Source organism: Idiotropiscis lumnitzeri, chromosome 8 (assembly GCF_059441095.1).
Source record: "Idiotropiscis lumnitzeri isolate Australia: NSW breed Sydney's pygmy pipehorse chromosome 8, RoL_Ilum_1.0, whole genome shotgun sequence".
Classification (NCBI taxonomy): domain Eukaryota; kingdom Metazoa; phylum Chordata; class Actinopteri; order Syngnathiformes; family Syngnathidae; genus Idiotropiscis; species Idiotropiscis lumnitzeri.
In genome coordinates this window covers 4,344,902-4,357,500 of record NC_142398.1, presented here as the reverse complement: position 1 = coordinate 4,357,500, position 12,599 = coordinate 4,344,902, and the positions used below count along the sequence as shown (strand labels likewise).

The 12,599-nt window shown below is 41.0% G+C and overlaps 1 protein-coding gene across 4 annotated transcripts in view; it reads left to right on the top strand.

The window, feature by feature from the left end:
• The window catches only part of syngr1b (synaptogyrin 1b), a 16,460-nt gene extending 6,490 nt beyond the window's left edge, over positions 1 to 9,970 (top strand). For 2 of the 4 annotated variants that reach the window (XM_088302577.1, XM_088302576.1), the window contains 3 exons: positions 3,965 to 4,202; positions 4,934 to 5,079; positions 8,366 to 9,970. In XM_088302577.1, the coding sequence (XP_088158703.1) occupies positions 3,965 to 4,202; positions 4,934 to 5,079; positions 8,366 to 8,596 (615 nt within the window). In that variant the 3' untranslated portion in view covers positions 8,597 to 9,970. Of the gene's footprint in view, positions 1 to 3,964; positions 4,203 to 4,933; positions 5,080 to 6,638; positions 6,847 to 8,365 lie in introns of those variants that run through there. The other 2 variants (XM_088302578.1, XM_088302579.1) reach the window with 2 other exon arrangements.
• Positions 9,971 to 12,599: the final 2,629 nt, after the last annotated feature.

The window sequence follows — 12,599 nt, the reverse complement described above, 5'->3', positions numbered from 1 at the left end:
AGCCTATGTTAGGGTCAAAGTAGTGTTTCAAGCCATGGTTAGGGTTTTAGTTCTTTTCTATTTTAGATCGGGGTTCGGCTTTCAAGTTACCCTTTCAAGCCTGAGTTAATATTTCATACAATTAAATTTCAAATTAAGGTTTCAAACATGGGTTTGGGTTTCAAATTAGGACGCAAAGACAAATTTAGGGTTTCCAGCCACGGTTAGGTTTTGAAGTTACAGTTTCACGGCTTGCTAGGCTAGGGTGTCAGATTAAGGTTTCAAGAAAAGGGAGGGTTTCAAGCTTGTATTTCGAACAAGGGTGATGATTTCAAAGTAAAGTTGGGATTTTAAATGAAAGTTTAAAAGCAAATTATTGGTTTCAAATCAGGTTTTCAGAGAAGGTTTTGGGCTTCGAAATTAGGAGTTCAAGACAAAGTTAATGTTTCAAGCGAGGGTTAGGTTTTGAAGTCAAGAAAAGAAGAATGAAAAGAAAAGTTTTTTTCTGTCTGCGGCTATGTTCCCTTTAAGACGGCTACAGCGCATCTAGTCACGTGACTCCACCCATCTGAACAAGAAGGAAAACAGACGACGTGGTCGTAGCTGGCGATTCAAATCCAGAAGCGGCTGACACGGCTGAAGACGAAGTACCGTTAGTTGAAGTTGTTTCTTTTGCGCTTGTCCCGAAAAGAAATTCGACATCTGTTGTTTGGAAATGTTTTGGGTTCCATAATGACGATGTTTGAGCAAAAGAACACAAACTACAAAGTGCGCCGTAAGCACCCAAAACAGCGTGTCCAACCTTTTCTTTTTCACCACCCACAACACAACCATGCTGTGCTGAAAGTTCAAAGTGAGAAGCAAGGTTCGACAAGTGACAACAGCCCATAACGGAGGCGACACCATTCGAGAGAACGTCTCAGAGGTGGACGCGATAGCCTAGCACATAGCTAAAGATTTAGCTCCTCTAGTTACAGTGGAGCGGACAGGATTTAAACGCCTCATGAAAGTACCCGACGAGGTACGAAAATATTTGTCACAAACCGCACTTCCCAATATGGACAACATCGGGACAGGAGCGCAGACATGTCAAGCATTTTGCGTCCACATCCGACTTGTGGTCGATTCGCAACATGGATCCCTGATTGAGCCTGACTGTGCATTACATAGACAATAAGTGCTGACTACGCACCAGAGTGCTCGAGACGGCACATTTTCCCGATGATGCACACTTGTTTATTTGGCTTGCATTGACATTTTTTTTCATTTTATTTAGCATTTTTTTATTTGGCATTATTTATATTCTTTACAAGAGACCACACAAATCTAGGCCTTTGCACATGGCATTACAGCACCTTGGCGCAATCTATTTGCAGAAGATTTTGCGAGAGGTACCCTTTTTCTCTTGTTCTTTGTGACATTGTTCAAGTCATGCAAAGCAAGCTATTTGGAATGTTTATTCAAATTATTTTTGCGCTTTTATTTTTCATTGAAAGTAATGTGTACCAGTTGGTCAATAAAAAAGTTAATATGGATTTCCTGCATTTATTTTGATTTTGGTCCACGGGAGGAATTTATCGTGCATTTATCGTTATCGAGGTAAAATTGTTCAATTTATCGCGATATTGATTTGAGGTCATATCGCCCAGCCCTAGTTTCAAGGCAAGATTGGGATTTACAACAAGGGTTATGGTTTCAAATGACAGTTTCAGACAGTTAGGGTTTTAAGTCAGGCTTGGGGTTTCAACTTAGGGTTTGAAGCCAAGGTTAGGTTTTCATGTAGCACATGAAGGCGTGTCTGCTGGCCTCATGTGGCGGAAGAAAGTCATTCAGTCTGCACTACTGACCATGTGACTCCCAATACAAAGAGGGGGTGGGAGTCTGTGGTAGGGTTCTTCAAGCCCACAAAGTAGGTCACGCCAGAAGCAATCCTTGTTCGTGTGCATGTCATCAGAGCAGAAGAAGAGTGGCAAAAGAAGGAGAAGGTTGCCTCCGCCTTCATTTGATCTCCACTTGACCTACTTGAGCCAGGAAAGCAAAGGATGTCACATCCAACTGGGAGCTTTCAAAGTAGGGTTCCAAGCCTGGGTTATGGTTTCAAGCAAGGCCAAGTTTCAAGTTTATTTGGCCACGAAAATTCGACAATACAGAATGTGGAATCGGCAGGGTTTTTATAACGGGGTTTCAAATGAGGTTTTGAGTTTCGAGTTAAGATTTCAAGCGTAGGTTAGAGTTTCCAGCAGCCGGTAGGTTTTCAAGCAAGGGTTAGGGTTGGAAGTTCTGGTTTCAAGCATCGGTTAGGAATCCATGTGAGCTTCAAGCTAAGTTTAGGGTCTCATGGTATGGTTTTAAGCTAGGATAAGGGTCTCAAATTTCATAATGAACAATGTGCTTTCAACAACGGTGTCAAGTTGTGAGTTCAGACAAAGTTTCCTTTATTTCCACACAAGATTAAGTTTTCAAATTATGGTTTCAAGCCAGGTTTAGGGTTTGAAATTCAGGGTTGAGATAGGGTTTGGGTTCCAAGCAAAGGTTACGGTTTCCAATTCGGGTTTCAAGATGGTCTTTCAAGTTAGTGGTAAAGGCCAACTTTAGGATTTCTAGCAAAGTTTAGGTTCCTGATTAGGGTTTCAAAATTTAGCTATAGTGTTGAGTCTTTTTTTAGAGTTTGAAGCCTTGGTTAGGGTTTTAAATTTGGGTTTTAAAAATGTCTAGGGTTCCAAGCCAGGGTGAGGGAGCCATCCGTGTGAAGGGCAAGCAGGAAACGTGGCATTTCCTTGTCTCCTTCCTCCACTTCGCTTCCACTTCTCCTTCATCACCTGAAGACATTAACCTGCAACCTTTTTCATTAAGGGGCGATGACGACGAGGCGATGAATGCAATTGGCTGAGGGGCAGCGGTGGTGCAGAGGCGACACTATTTATAGAACAGCGCTTGCATCATCAGCGTTGCCATCTCTCTCATCACTGGACACTCACATTCAGCCACACACGCACACACACACAAATGTCGAATAATAATAACAACTAGCAAACACAAAGATGTTGAAAGCGTACAAGTGGGTCTGTAATCCTATCCGCCAATCAACACGCAGCACTTGTCAAGCACCGCCTCTTCCCACACGATGCATGGCAAGCTAAGTTCGAAAATGTCAATCAGGTTTGTAATCTGCATTTGAAACCATAACCATTGTTTTGAACCCTAATTTGAAGCCCTAATTGAAAACCCAAACTTGAAACCCTACTTGGAAACCTAAACATATTTTTAAAACCTAACCCTGACTTTAAACCACAAACCTTTTGAAACCCCCACCCTGCCTTTAAAGCCTACTTTGAAACCTCAACCATAATTTGCAACAATAATTCTGGTTTGAAACCCTAGTTAAAAATCCAAACCCTTTGTTTGAAACAGTAATCCTCTACAGCAATTTGTATTTGAAACCACAAACTTTTTTTGAATCCTTAACCCTACCTTTGACTAGAAGTATCGGTGATGGGTATCGGCGATACTCGTTTTGTAAAAATAAATAAGTAAATAAAATATCGAGCAATCGTATTGGAGTCCCTAGCCTTAGTTTCAACCCCTGAACTTGTATCTCTAACCCAGGCTCAAAACCCTCACCAGTCTTGAAACCCTACTGTGAAACACTAATCCTCGCACAAAACCCAACCCTTAATTCTCTACTATTCAAAACTGTCTCTAGCTTGATCAACCATATGTGAAATCTTACTAATAAACACAAACGTAAAAACCCCAACTTGAAAACCTAACACTGACTTCAAACCTTCATATGAAAGCCTAACCCTGGCTTGGAACCCTACTTTGAATCAATTTTTGTGAATCTTGTGACTCTTAGTCTAGTATATTAGCATAACAACTCAACCAGAATTCATCCTTGAATGGAGGTTTTATCAAACACAGGAATCGTTTCTCCCTGCTCTTGAGGCGGCACGTTAGTAAGCGTCTTTTTGTCCTCTTACTGCAGCTCTTCTCCATCGTCATCTTCGGCTGCATCGCCAACGAGGGCTACATAAATAGACCCAACGAGGTTCAGGAGTACTGCATTTTCAACCAGAACCAGAACGCCTGCAACTACGGCGTCTTCATGGGCTCCATGGCCTTTCTATGCTGCATGGCTTTCCTGGCACTGGATGTCTACTTCCCGCAGATCAGCAGCGTCAAGGACCGCAAGAAAGCGGTTCTGGCTGACATCGGGGTGTCAGGTATGCGGCCCCTTTAGCAGCAGATTCAACAATGCTAATTGTAAACCCAACAATGGCGTTTTGGTTTGCCACCATTGCGCCAAGCGGACTTTCCTCAGGCAAACGTGGTTGTTTAAGTTGAAAAGATGTTTTTGGTCCACTCCATATGTTTGTTTTTTATTTCAACTGCAGCCCGCCCATCTAGGCAGCAAGCACTTGGGTAACCTATTGACTAATATGATCATGTAGATGTCTCAAAGCAGAGTCTTGTGACAGATCCATAGATGAAAGCGAGTATTTTTCCCTCATTTCCTTTTGATTTGCATTGCGACCGGTTTAGGCAGCTGCTACATTGGGCAGCCAACTGACCAATTTGTTTTACATCCCTCCACCAACCTGTTTCAGCAGAAAATACATTACCAAGAATACTAATATATTCTGTTATAGAATACCATCATGTGAAATTGACAGCAATTCCTACAGATGAAATACTCACTTGATGTTTCTTTGCGATCAGCACTGCAGCCTGTTTGGGCAGCAGATATATTTGGCAGTCTGCTGACCAAAATAAGAGTGTCAACATGTGAAAGCAGCCTTGTGACAATCATCCTGCAGATGGAAACAATTATTTTCAAGCCTTCATGTTTCCTTTCTATTTTTACTGCAGCCTGTTCAGGCAGCAAATGCCTAACTGGTCATGTGCATATTTTTTCACTTCCTGTTCACTGGGCCATTTTACTTCCTGTTTGCAGCCTTCTGGTCCTTTATGTGGTTCGTTGGCTTCTGCTTCCTGGCCAATCAGTGGCAGACGACTGACCAGAATGACGACCCACTGAGGGAACGCGGGGACGCCGCCCGAGCAGCCATCACCTTCTCCTTCTTCTCCATCTTCACTTGGGTACGCTATCCATGCATCGATTAAGCTTTTTTTTTTCACGGCGTTCCATGTTAGTACGTGCTCAATATTTCTGGTCAAAAATCTCCACGTCTAGGAAAAGCCGATGTCTCCGAGTGTATTTTGAGTCATTTGAACTGTGACTGAATGTAGCCAATCAAAAAGCATTCTACAAACGCCCACTTCACTGTCCAGATTTGCTTCCACCAGATTGAGACTATAATTCAAGGGTCTCAAACTTGTGGCCGGAGGGCTATTTATGGGGTGATATATTGCACCCCCCTACTTCACATCAAAGTTAAATGTGCAGCCCCTCTTTTGTAGGCGGGGATTGTATTGTTTTATTCTAATATCTTACGGGCTACCATAGCTAAGCTTCAAGTATCATCAGTGGTACCGCACATAAGTTGAGTTTGAGACCCCTGCAGTCTTCTGCGTGACTAGCGTGAACAGCATGAACAGAGATTCTTTGAATGGCTGGTTGTCGATTGTGACCACAAGCACATGGGCGCAGCCTCCCTCTCTCAGATCGCCAGCCTGCAGTTGTCTGCGAAACCAGCGGGTCGACGATTTGCGGATTGTTGCCATTCCGTCATTGTCAGTCCACCATTATTTCCAGCCAATCTAAATTGTAATTGTCAGTCCTTCATGTTATTTCAACCTTGATTTGGTCATCGCTTCTGTCAGTAAAATCCACCGGTACGCCAGTCTGTCAATTGTCAGTCCGCATCAAAATAGTTTTCAAAAAAATGATTAAAAAATCCAATTTCAAATATCTTCATAAAGCCTCACATACACTTATTTGCAAACTTAACCTATTGAACCTTTAAATACAGCAGATGCACGCTGGCGATTGCCTGACGCTCTTTTAACTCTTAAAATGCCAAGAAGTTTTGATTTAAAGTTTAAAATGGCTTACTTTAACCACGGTCCCTCTCCGCAATGTGGAAAAGGGTACAATCCAATTCAAGTCGCTTGCACTCATACTCCTGTTTATAAATGTGAGTCTTCTTTTTCTTCTTCTTTTTCTTCTTCTTTTCATCTTTTGTCTTCATTCTTTGGAAGAGTACACCTCTTTGGTCCATACCTACTATACAGGAAGCGCAACGCATGTCCATATAAAATCATTGCAGTCCACTCTAGCAATCCGGCTGCATTCACCACCGCAAACAAACACACGAGACAGGCAAACTCAGAGGTCTGTCGGTACTGAACCCTGTTAGTGATGATTACACCCACTTCCGTCAGTGCATTTCTTTTTAAGTTTGTCATCATTTGTCAGTCGTCGGCAAAACGGTCCGTCAGTAACGGACTGAAAGACCTTCTGGAAATTACCACCATTAGTTAGAAACCACCCCCGCGCCCGTCACCAAAATAGAGCCTCAAATCTCAAGTGTATGGAATAAAACCTCTTTTAAACAGCTTGTTCAATTATCTGTAGTGAGTGCTGTGCAACGCTGACATTGATACTCTTGTCCAGAGGTGAAAGGAGCTTTATGAAAAACTGTCCGCTTTGTACACTGAGTCAGGGTCTGTGTGTGATGTGCATGTTGTTCTGACAGGGCGCCCAGGCTCTGTTCTCCATGGAGAAGTTTAAGAACGTGTCCTTTGAAGAGGAATACACAAAGCTGTTCCCACCTCAGCCTCACCAACCACTTGTCTGATGCAGTTTTTTTATATATAAAATCGGCAATCATTTCAGCCATTTTCCAAATCTTAAAACGTAATATTTTGGTTTGCAATAAAACGATTTTGTGAAGCTTTACAATATTTCCCTTTTTGTGATTTTATTACAAGAAATGTCGAATGTTAATTACTTTTTTTCTTCCAAGAGACAAGCTTGCCTTCTAATTTTTAATTTTTTATTGTTATTGAATGCATTACATAGACAAATGTATTGGGACACAATCAAGTGTTCATTGGAAGTTGCTGATTTCTACTGTGCGCTGTGGTGGTTATGATCAATAGTTTATGAAGTACAACGAACGAGTGTGCTGTGGATTTTTGCTGGGTTTTTTTTGGGTGTGTTTATTATTGTGCAATGTTTTTTGACTACATTATTTCCAGAGTTTCTATTTATTTCTTCTGTCCATGATGGTAGTTATCACGGATAACCAGAAAGATAATAATAATAATAATATTCCCTTTATTAGTCCCACAATGGGGAAATTCGAGATTCGAACCCTGGCCTCCTGGGGAGACTGGGTCCTGAACGCGGCGCCTTAGACCACTCGGCCATCCTGGCGGGAGGTCATCAGATTTATTTTAATTTTGTATGTGCTGTGAATATAGTACACTGGATTATTTTAAATTGTTGTATTCCTTTCTATTTTGCATAGTGACAAATTATTGAATATGACATGTAAACTCATTGCCAAGCATGCCGTGGACTTTTTTCCTTTGCGTGGACAATTACTAGTTGTTTTTGTCTAATTGTACAAGGTGCGTAACTGGCCAGTAAGGATTGCATTACAATAACTGTGCAATGTACTGATGGTGTAGTAGTACACTTGCCTGAGTTGTGTGTGGGCAGCATGGGTTCAGTTCCCACTCAGTGTGTCTATGTCTGCCCTGTGACTGGCTGTCGACCAGTTCAGGGTGTAGTGCGCCTTTCGTCCGTAGTCAGCTGGGATAGGCTCCAGCACCCTCCCGTGACCCTGTACAGGATGAGCGGGGTGGATCATGACATGACATGACATGACTGTGCAATGTAGTATTCATACTTGCCAAATGCACCTGATGCATTTTCTTCACTTTTTTTCTTCCTGTAGCTGTCCCCTATGCTTTTGTCCCATAATGCTTACACTGAAAAATGGTATGTTGAATTTACAAAATTGTATTTGGTGAAGTTGTTGCACACTATGAATGAATCTGGATCCAGATATATATTTTAAGTTGCTGTACTTAAAATACTGTATTTCTGGATCCAAAGGACTTATTTTTTGTGCAACCACTTGACAAAATAAAATTAATTAAATTCAACCCCCCCCAAAAAAAAAAATACTGTGTTTGTCTCTTTTGGACAAAAAGGAGTGTTTGTGAGAGACGATTTGTGACATTTTATGCACTGCGCTGCTGCAGCCTGGAGGTGCTGAGCTGGTCAAAAAGCTGCTTTAGAGTAACTTACTTGCTGCCGCTGACTAACAACTAATCAACTCTGCATGCTTTTCTAAGCAACTAATCAATGTTTTTCTTCTTCTCTCTTTCTAACACACCACCATCTTCTATTGCTTTTGCTTTGCATCGTTTCTTCCATCAAACCCTCCACCCATCACTCGGCCTCTCCAAGGCGGTGCAGGCTTTCCTAGGCTTCCAGCGGTACAAGCTGGGGTCCGACTCGGCCCTCTTCTCGCAGGACTACACGGACCCCAGCCAGGACGCGGCGGCCGGCAGCGGACCCTACACCTCGTTCGGCGGCGATGACCTGGAGAGCCCACCGGGTGGAGGGGCAGGAGGAGGAGGTCAGGCAGGAGACAGCGTTTTCGATGGCACCGCCGGATACCAGCGTCAGGACTACTGAAGGATAGCAGAGGTAGATGGGAAATTGGATCCCTTTGGTGGGGAGGGCAGGAGGTCTTCTCTTAGAGTCACTTTCTGTTTCAATAAGTAAAGGAATGTTGAAGTGCAAAACAATCACCTAGGGTTAGTGGACAGGTTTACGTGTTCACATCACAAACTGGTTTGAAAGAGATTCAAGTTCTTTCTGCTAGTCATTTAAGATCACAAATTAATCCTGGTCTTAAATAGAGTCAATCCATGGGTATTACAAGGCAGAGAGAATCTGGGTCACCTCTTGCTCACTTTGTATATTGGTTGGAAAGTGGTCCACTTTTTTTTTTACTGATTGATTTCAGGTGGGTCCACAATTCAATTGACTTGAACTATAAATCGCATCATAGAGCAGAAAATGAAGTGCAATCTCTTTCAAAACTATTTGCAAGTGAACATAAACTGCTTCTGATTTACAATCTCTTGTATTTCCAGCGTACCGACTCAAGGCACCATCATACATAGGCCAAAGAACTAGCTAGATCCTCTCTAGCACCAATTTGCAATGTGAACACAAAGTTGTCCAGATTGACATTGTATTGGCTTGAGGCACAATCAGGCTTCATCAGGCCTAAAATGGGTCAGTTTACAGAATGGAATCAGACCAAATTTGCAATATGAGCTGAAAGTGGTCCGGATTCAAATTGACATAGGTTGCCATTGGATTTACCTGAGGCTCCATCTCATCTTATAAAGAACTGGATTCACCTTCAAACCAATTTGTGATGCGAGTACAAACTGGCTGCAGTGACTTTTTCTATTGTTTCACCTTTTGGTTCGCTGTAAGCTGAAGGAGTTTATTTAAAAGACCATATGAATATATCTACCTTATTAGGGCCCACCAAAACAAATAAAACCTCAGAGGAACTGCTGTAAAAAAATACTTAACTCACTCTACACTCACTGACTTAAACCTGAAGAGTCTAAGTATGAAACTGCATTGCTGCATTTTAAACTAAATATATAAATAGTGTAAATATACAGTTCAGTATATTATTAGTGTTTGAAATTATACTTATTTTAGGGCATTCCAGGATCAGAAAAAGACAAACAAAGGAAGATTGACAATGTTTTTGGTGATCTGTATGCCTCAACCTTTTCTGTTGCGTGAGGAGATGTTTTTATTTTGGGTATTAATAATGAGTGTAAAGATACGTGACCAAATTATCAAAGTATATACACTTACGTATGTGTACTTTATACAGTGCAAGTGTGTAGACATAGACATGCTAGATGTTGCCTGTCGAATATGTTAAACCAAGAAAAAGTTATCTATTTGAAAAGGTATACGTGTCTGTTTTCGATGTTGTTGCTTTCAGCCAATGAGAATAAAGACTGAAGAGAAGCTGGTGTGTGATGATAATATTCTCTCTCTCTCTATATATATATATATATACATATATAACATTTTTAACCCATACAATTTATATTTCTCGCATGCAGCCAAAATCTTCTCGGCCTTCTTGTCTCAGGCAGGCACTAATTGATTGTAAGCAAACTGGCTTCAAAGTTGTTGTAAAATACAGAAAGAAGAAAATTTCCAAATTTACATTGATATGCTGTATATAAAACTTTGCTGATATAATCAGTAGAAATCAGACTTTGTCCCCATCGTCTTTCTTACGCTTTACAAAAATAAAATGCTTATAAAACAACTTGCAGTAAGTTTATCACTTACTAAACACATTTCTTTATTTGACTAACTCTTTATGAAAACATTCTTATTCCTGTGCAATATATTACAGTTATTCCTCGATCATAGCTTTGGTGTGAAAAAGCTCTGCTTATAAATCAAGCTCAAAGCCAAAAACACCCGTTTATGAAAGTCATCTTGTTTGAGTGGTATCTGGTCTATGTTGTAATTACAAAAAAGCTGGAAAGGTAGACCCCCAATCTTATAAAATTAAAATTTAGGGATGAAAAAGCCCCATGTGAGAATCGTTTTTCAAAAAAATGACTTAATTAAGTTATCTTAAACACATTGGTCAAAGAGGAGAAACCCCCAAAAATCAAGGACCCCATTTTTACAAGAATTACTAACTATAGATTTTCTAATATAATGTACATGATTTTTCCAGAGGAAGTTGACCAATAGCTGGTCAATTTGGTGGCAAATTGCTTTTCGAAAGACAGACAGGATGCAGTATAAATGAGTCTCGAAATCCCTTCGGTTTTTGAAAAAAGAACCCGAACCTTCAATGTCTTCCACTGCTATGCCGATGATGTCCTGTTGAGCAAAAAATACGCTTTCTCGGAAAATAACTAATTAAATCATTTTGTGTCACAAGTAAAGTAATTACACCTTATACAAATAATAAAGCATGAAACAATATTTTTATTTGGTATATTTGAAAAAAATAATCCTTTTCTCATAGTTAGATTCTGCCAAGTGACAAACCCAGAAGTGTGACATCATTCCAAGACAACAATGGAAAAACCTGACATTAAGTGTATTAAGCCAGTTAGAAATTGACTCAGAAAGCAAAATCTCAAACGTATCTGAGAGGGTCTATGTATTTGTAGAGTTGCAGGAGGAGGAGCAGGTTGGAATTATGTGCGTTGGCCCATTGATACATGTACGAACCAGATGCTGAGGAGACTGAAAATATTGTGCGGCTGTCAAATCAGTCTGCAGTAAGACAATTCGCACGGGTAGGACATTTTTGCACACCGGACATTGAGTGGAAACTAGATTGAGACTGAAAGAATGGTAAAATATATATGCTAGAATTATTAGATTATTGCTTAACTATCGTGCTAGTACTGAGACCACACGTCATAGTCATCTCTGTTCACTTTTAGAACTCGTTTGAAACCACATTCTTATTCTTTGGCTTTTGATGCAACTTGAGACTGTTCACTGTTCTGCCGTTTTCTGGTCTCTACTGTACAGTGGGGGCCGTCCATTTCACACGTAGGCCTTCAGTGAAGTCCGATTTAGTCCAACTTGAATAAATCCCCCTCAACGCCATCATTTACTTCGGCTGGAGAAATAATAGACACGCACTTACGCACTCCTGAGTGTTGGACCACCTCGGCTCACGGGTGCGAGCTTCTCTTGAAGGGTTCATCTTGCAAATGGCCTTGCAAGTATATCTGCAATCAATAATGCCTTTATTAGTCCCACAATGGGGAAATTCGAGATTCGAACCCAGGCCTCCTGGGGAGACTGGGTCCTGAACGCGGCGCCTTAGACCACTCGGCCGTCCTGGCAGCCACGAGATTCGAACCCAGGCCTCCTGGGGAGACTGGGTCCGGAACGCGGCACCTTAGACCACTTAGACCACTCGGCCATCAAATCCACACCTTTCCTTCCTCTGGCTATTGAGGGTTAAAAAAAGCAAGAATAGATCTTAGGATTGTCTAACGGTTGCAGAGTAAGACTGTCTGGTGTGGATTGGTTGGTTCCACATAGTGCTGCCCTCTCACTAGTGAGTATCACGCGTTCGTCACCTTAAATGTGAAGCCTGCAAGTAGCCCTTACTGTCACCAGCTCATGATCTGATTGGCTATCGCAACGACATTTGTCAACTCTAAGAGCTCTCTTACCTAAAAATACACTGGGATTTAATTTGACATGAATGTAAGAATAATTTTAGATATATATCATGGCTGTCAAAATTAAAGAGTTAGCTGTGGATTCTTTTTTTTTTTTTTAATTAACACAGTTAAATATTTTAACTCAGTTAACTCAGTTTTATTTACTTCAGAAATAATATGCATACTCTGAAAAGCCAAATTCAAATACTGGGCCCTATTAGCTGTACATCTTTAGCACATCATCTCAAACAAAACACCATGCTCAAGTTACACTGGGCCTTGCAAACCAACACAGCTGGAGTGCTGTGCTTGTGGGCAGAACTAATTGTACTGAATAAGTTTTCGATAAATGTTTCTATTTTTTCTGGTTAAGATAACTAAGATTAGATTGTATTCAAAAATCAAAGAAAGTTCTTACAATATAATACAATACA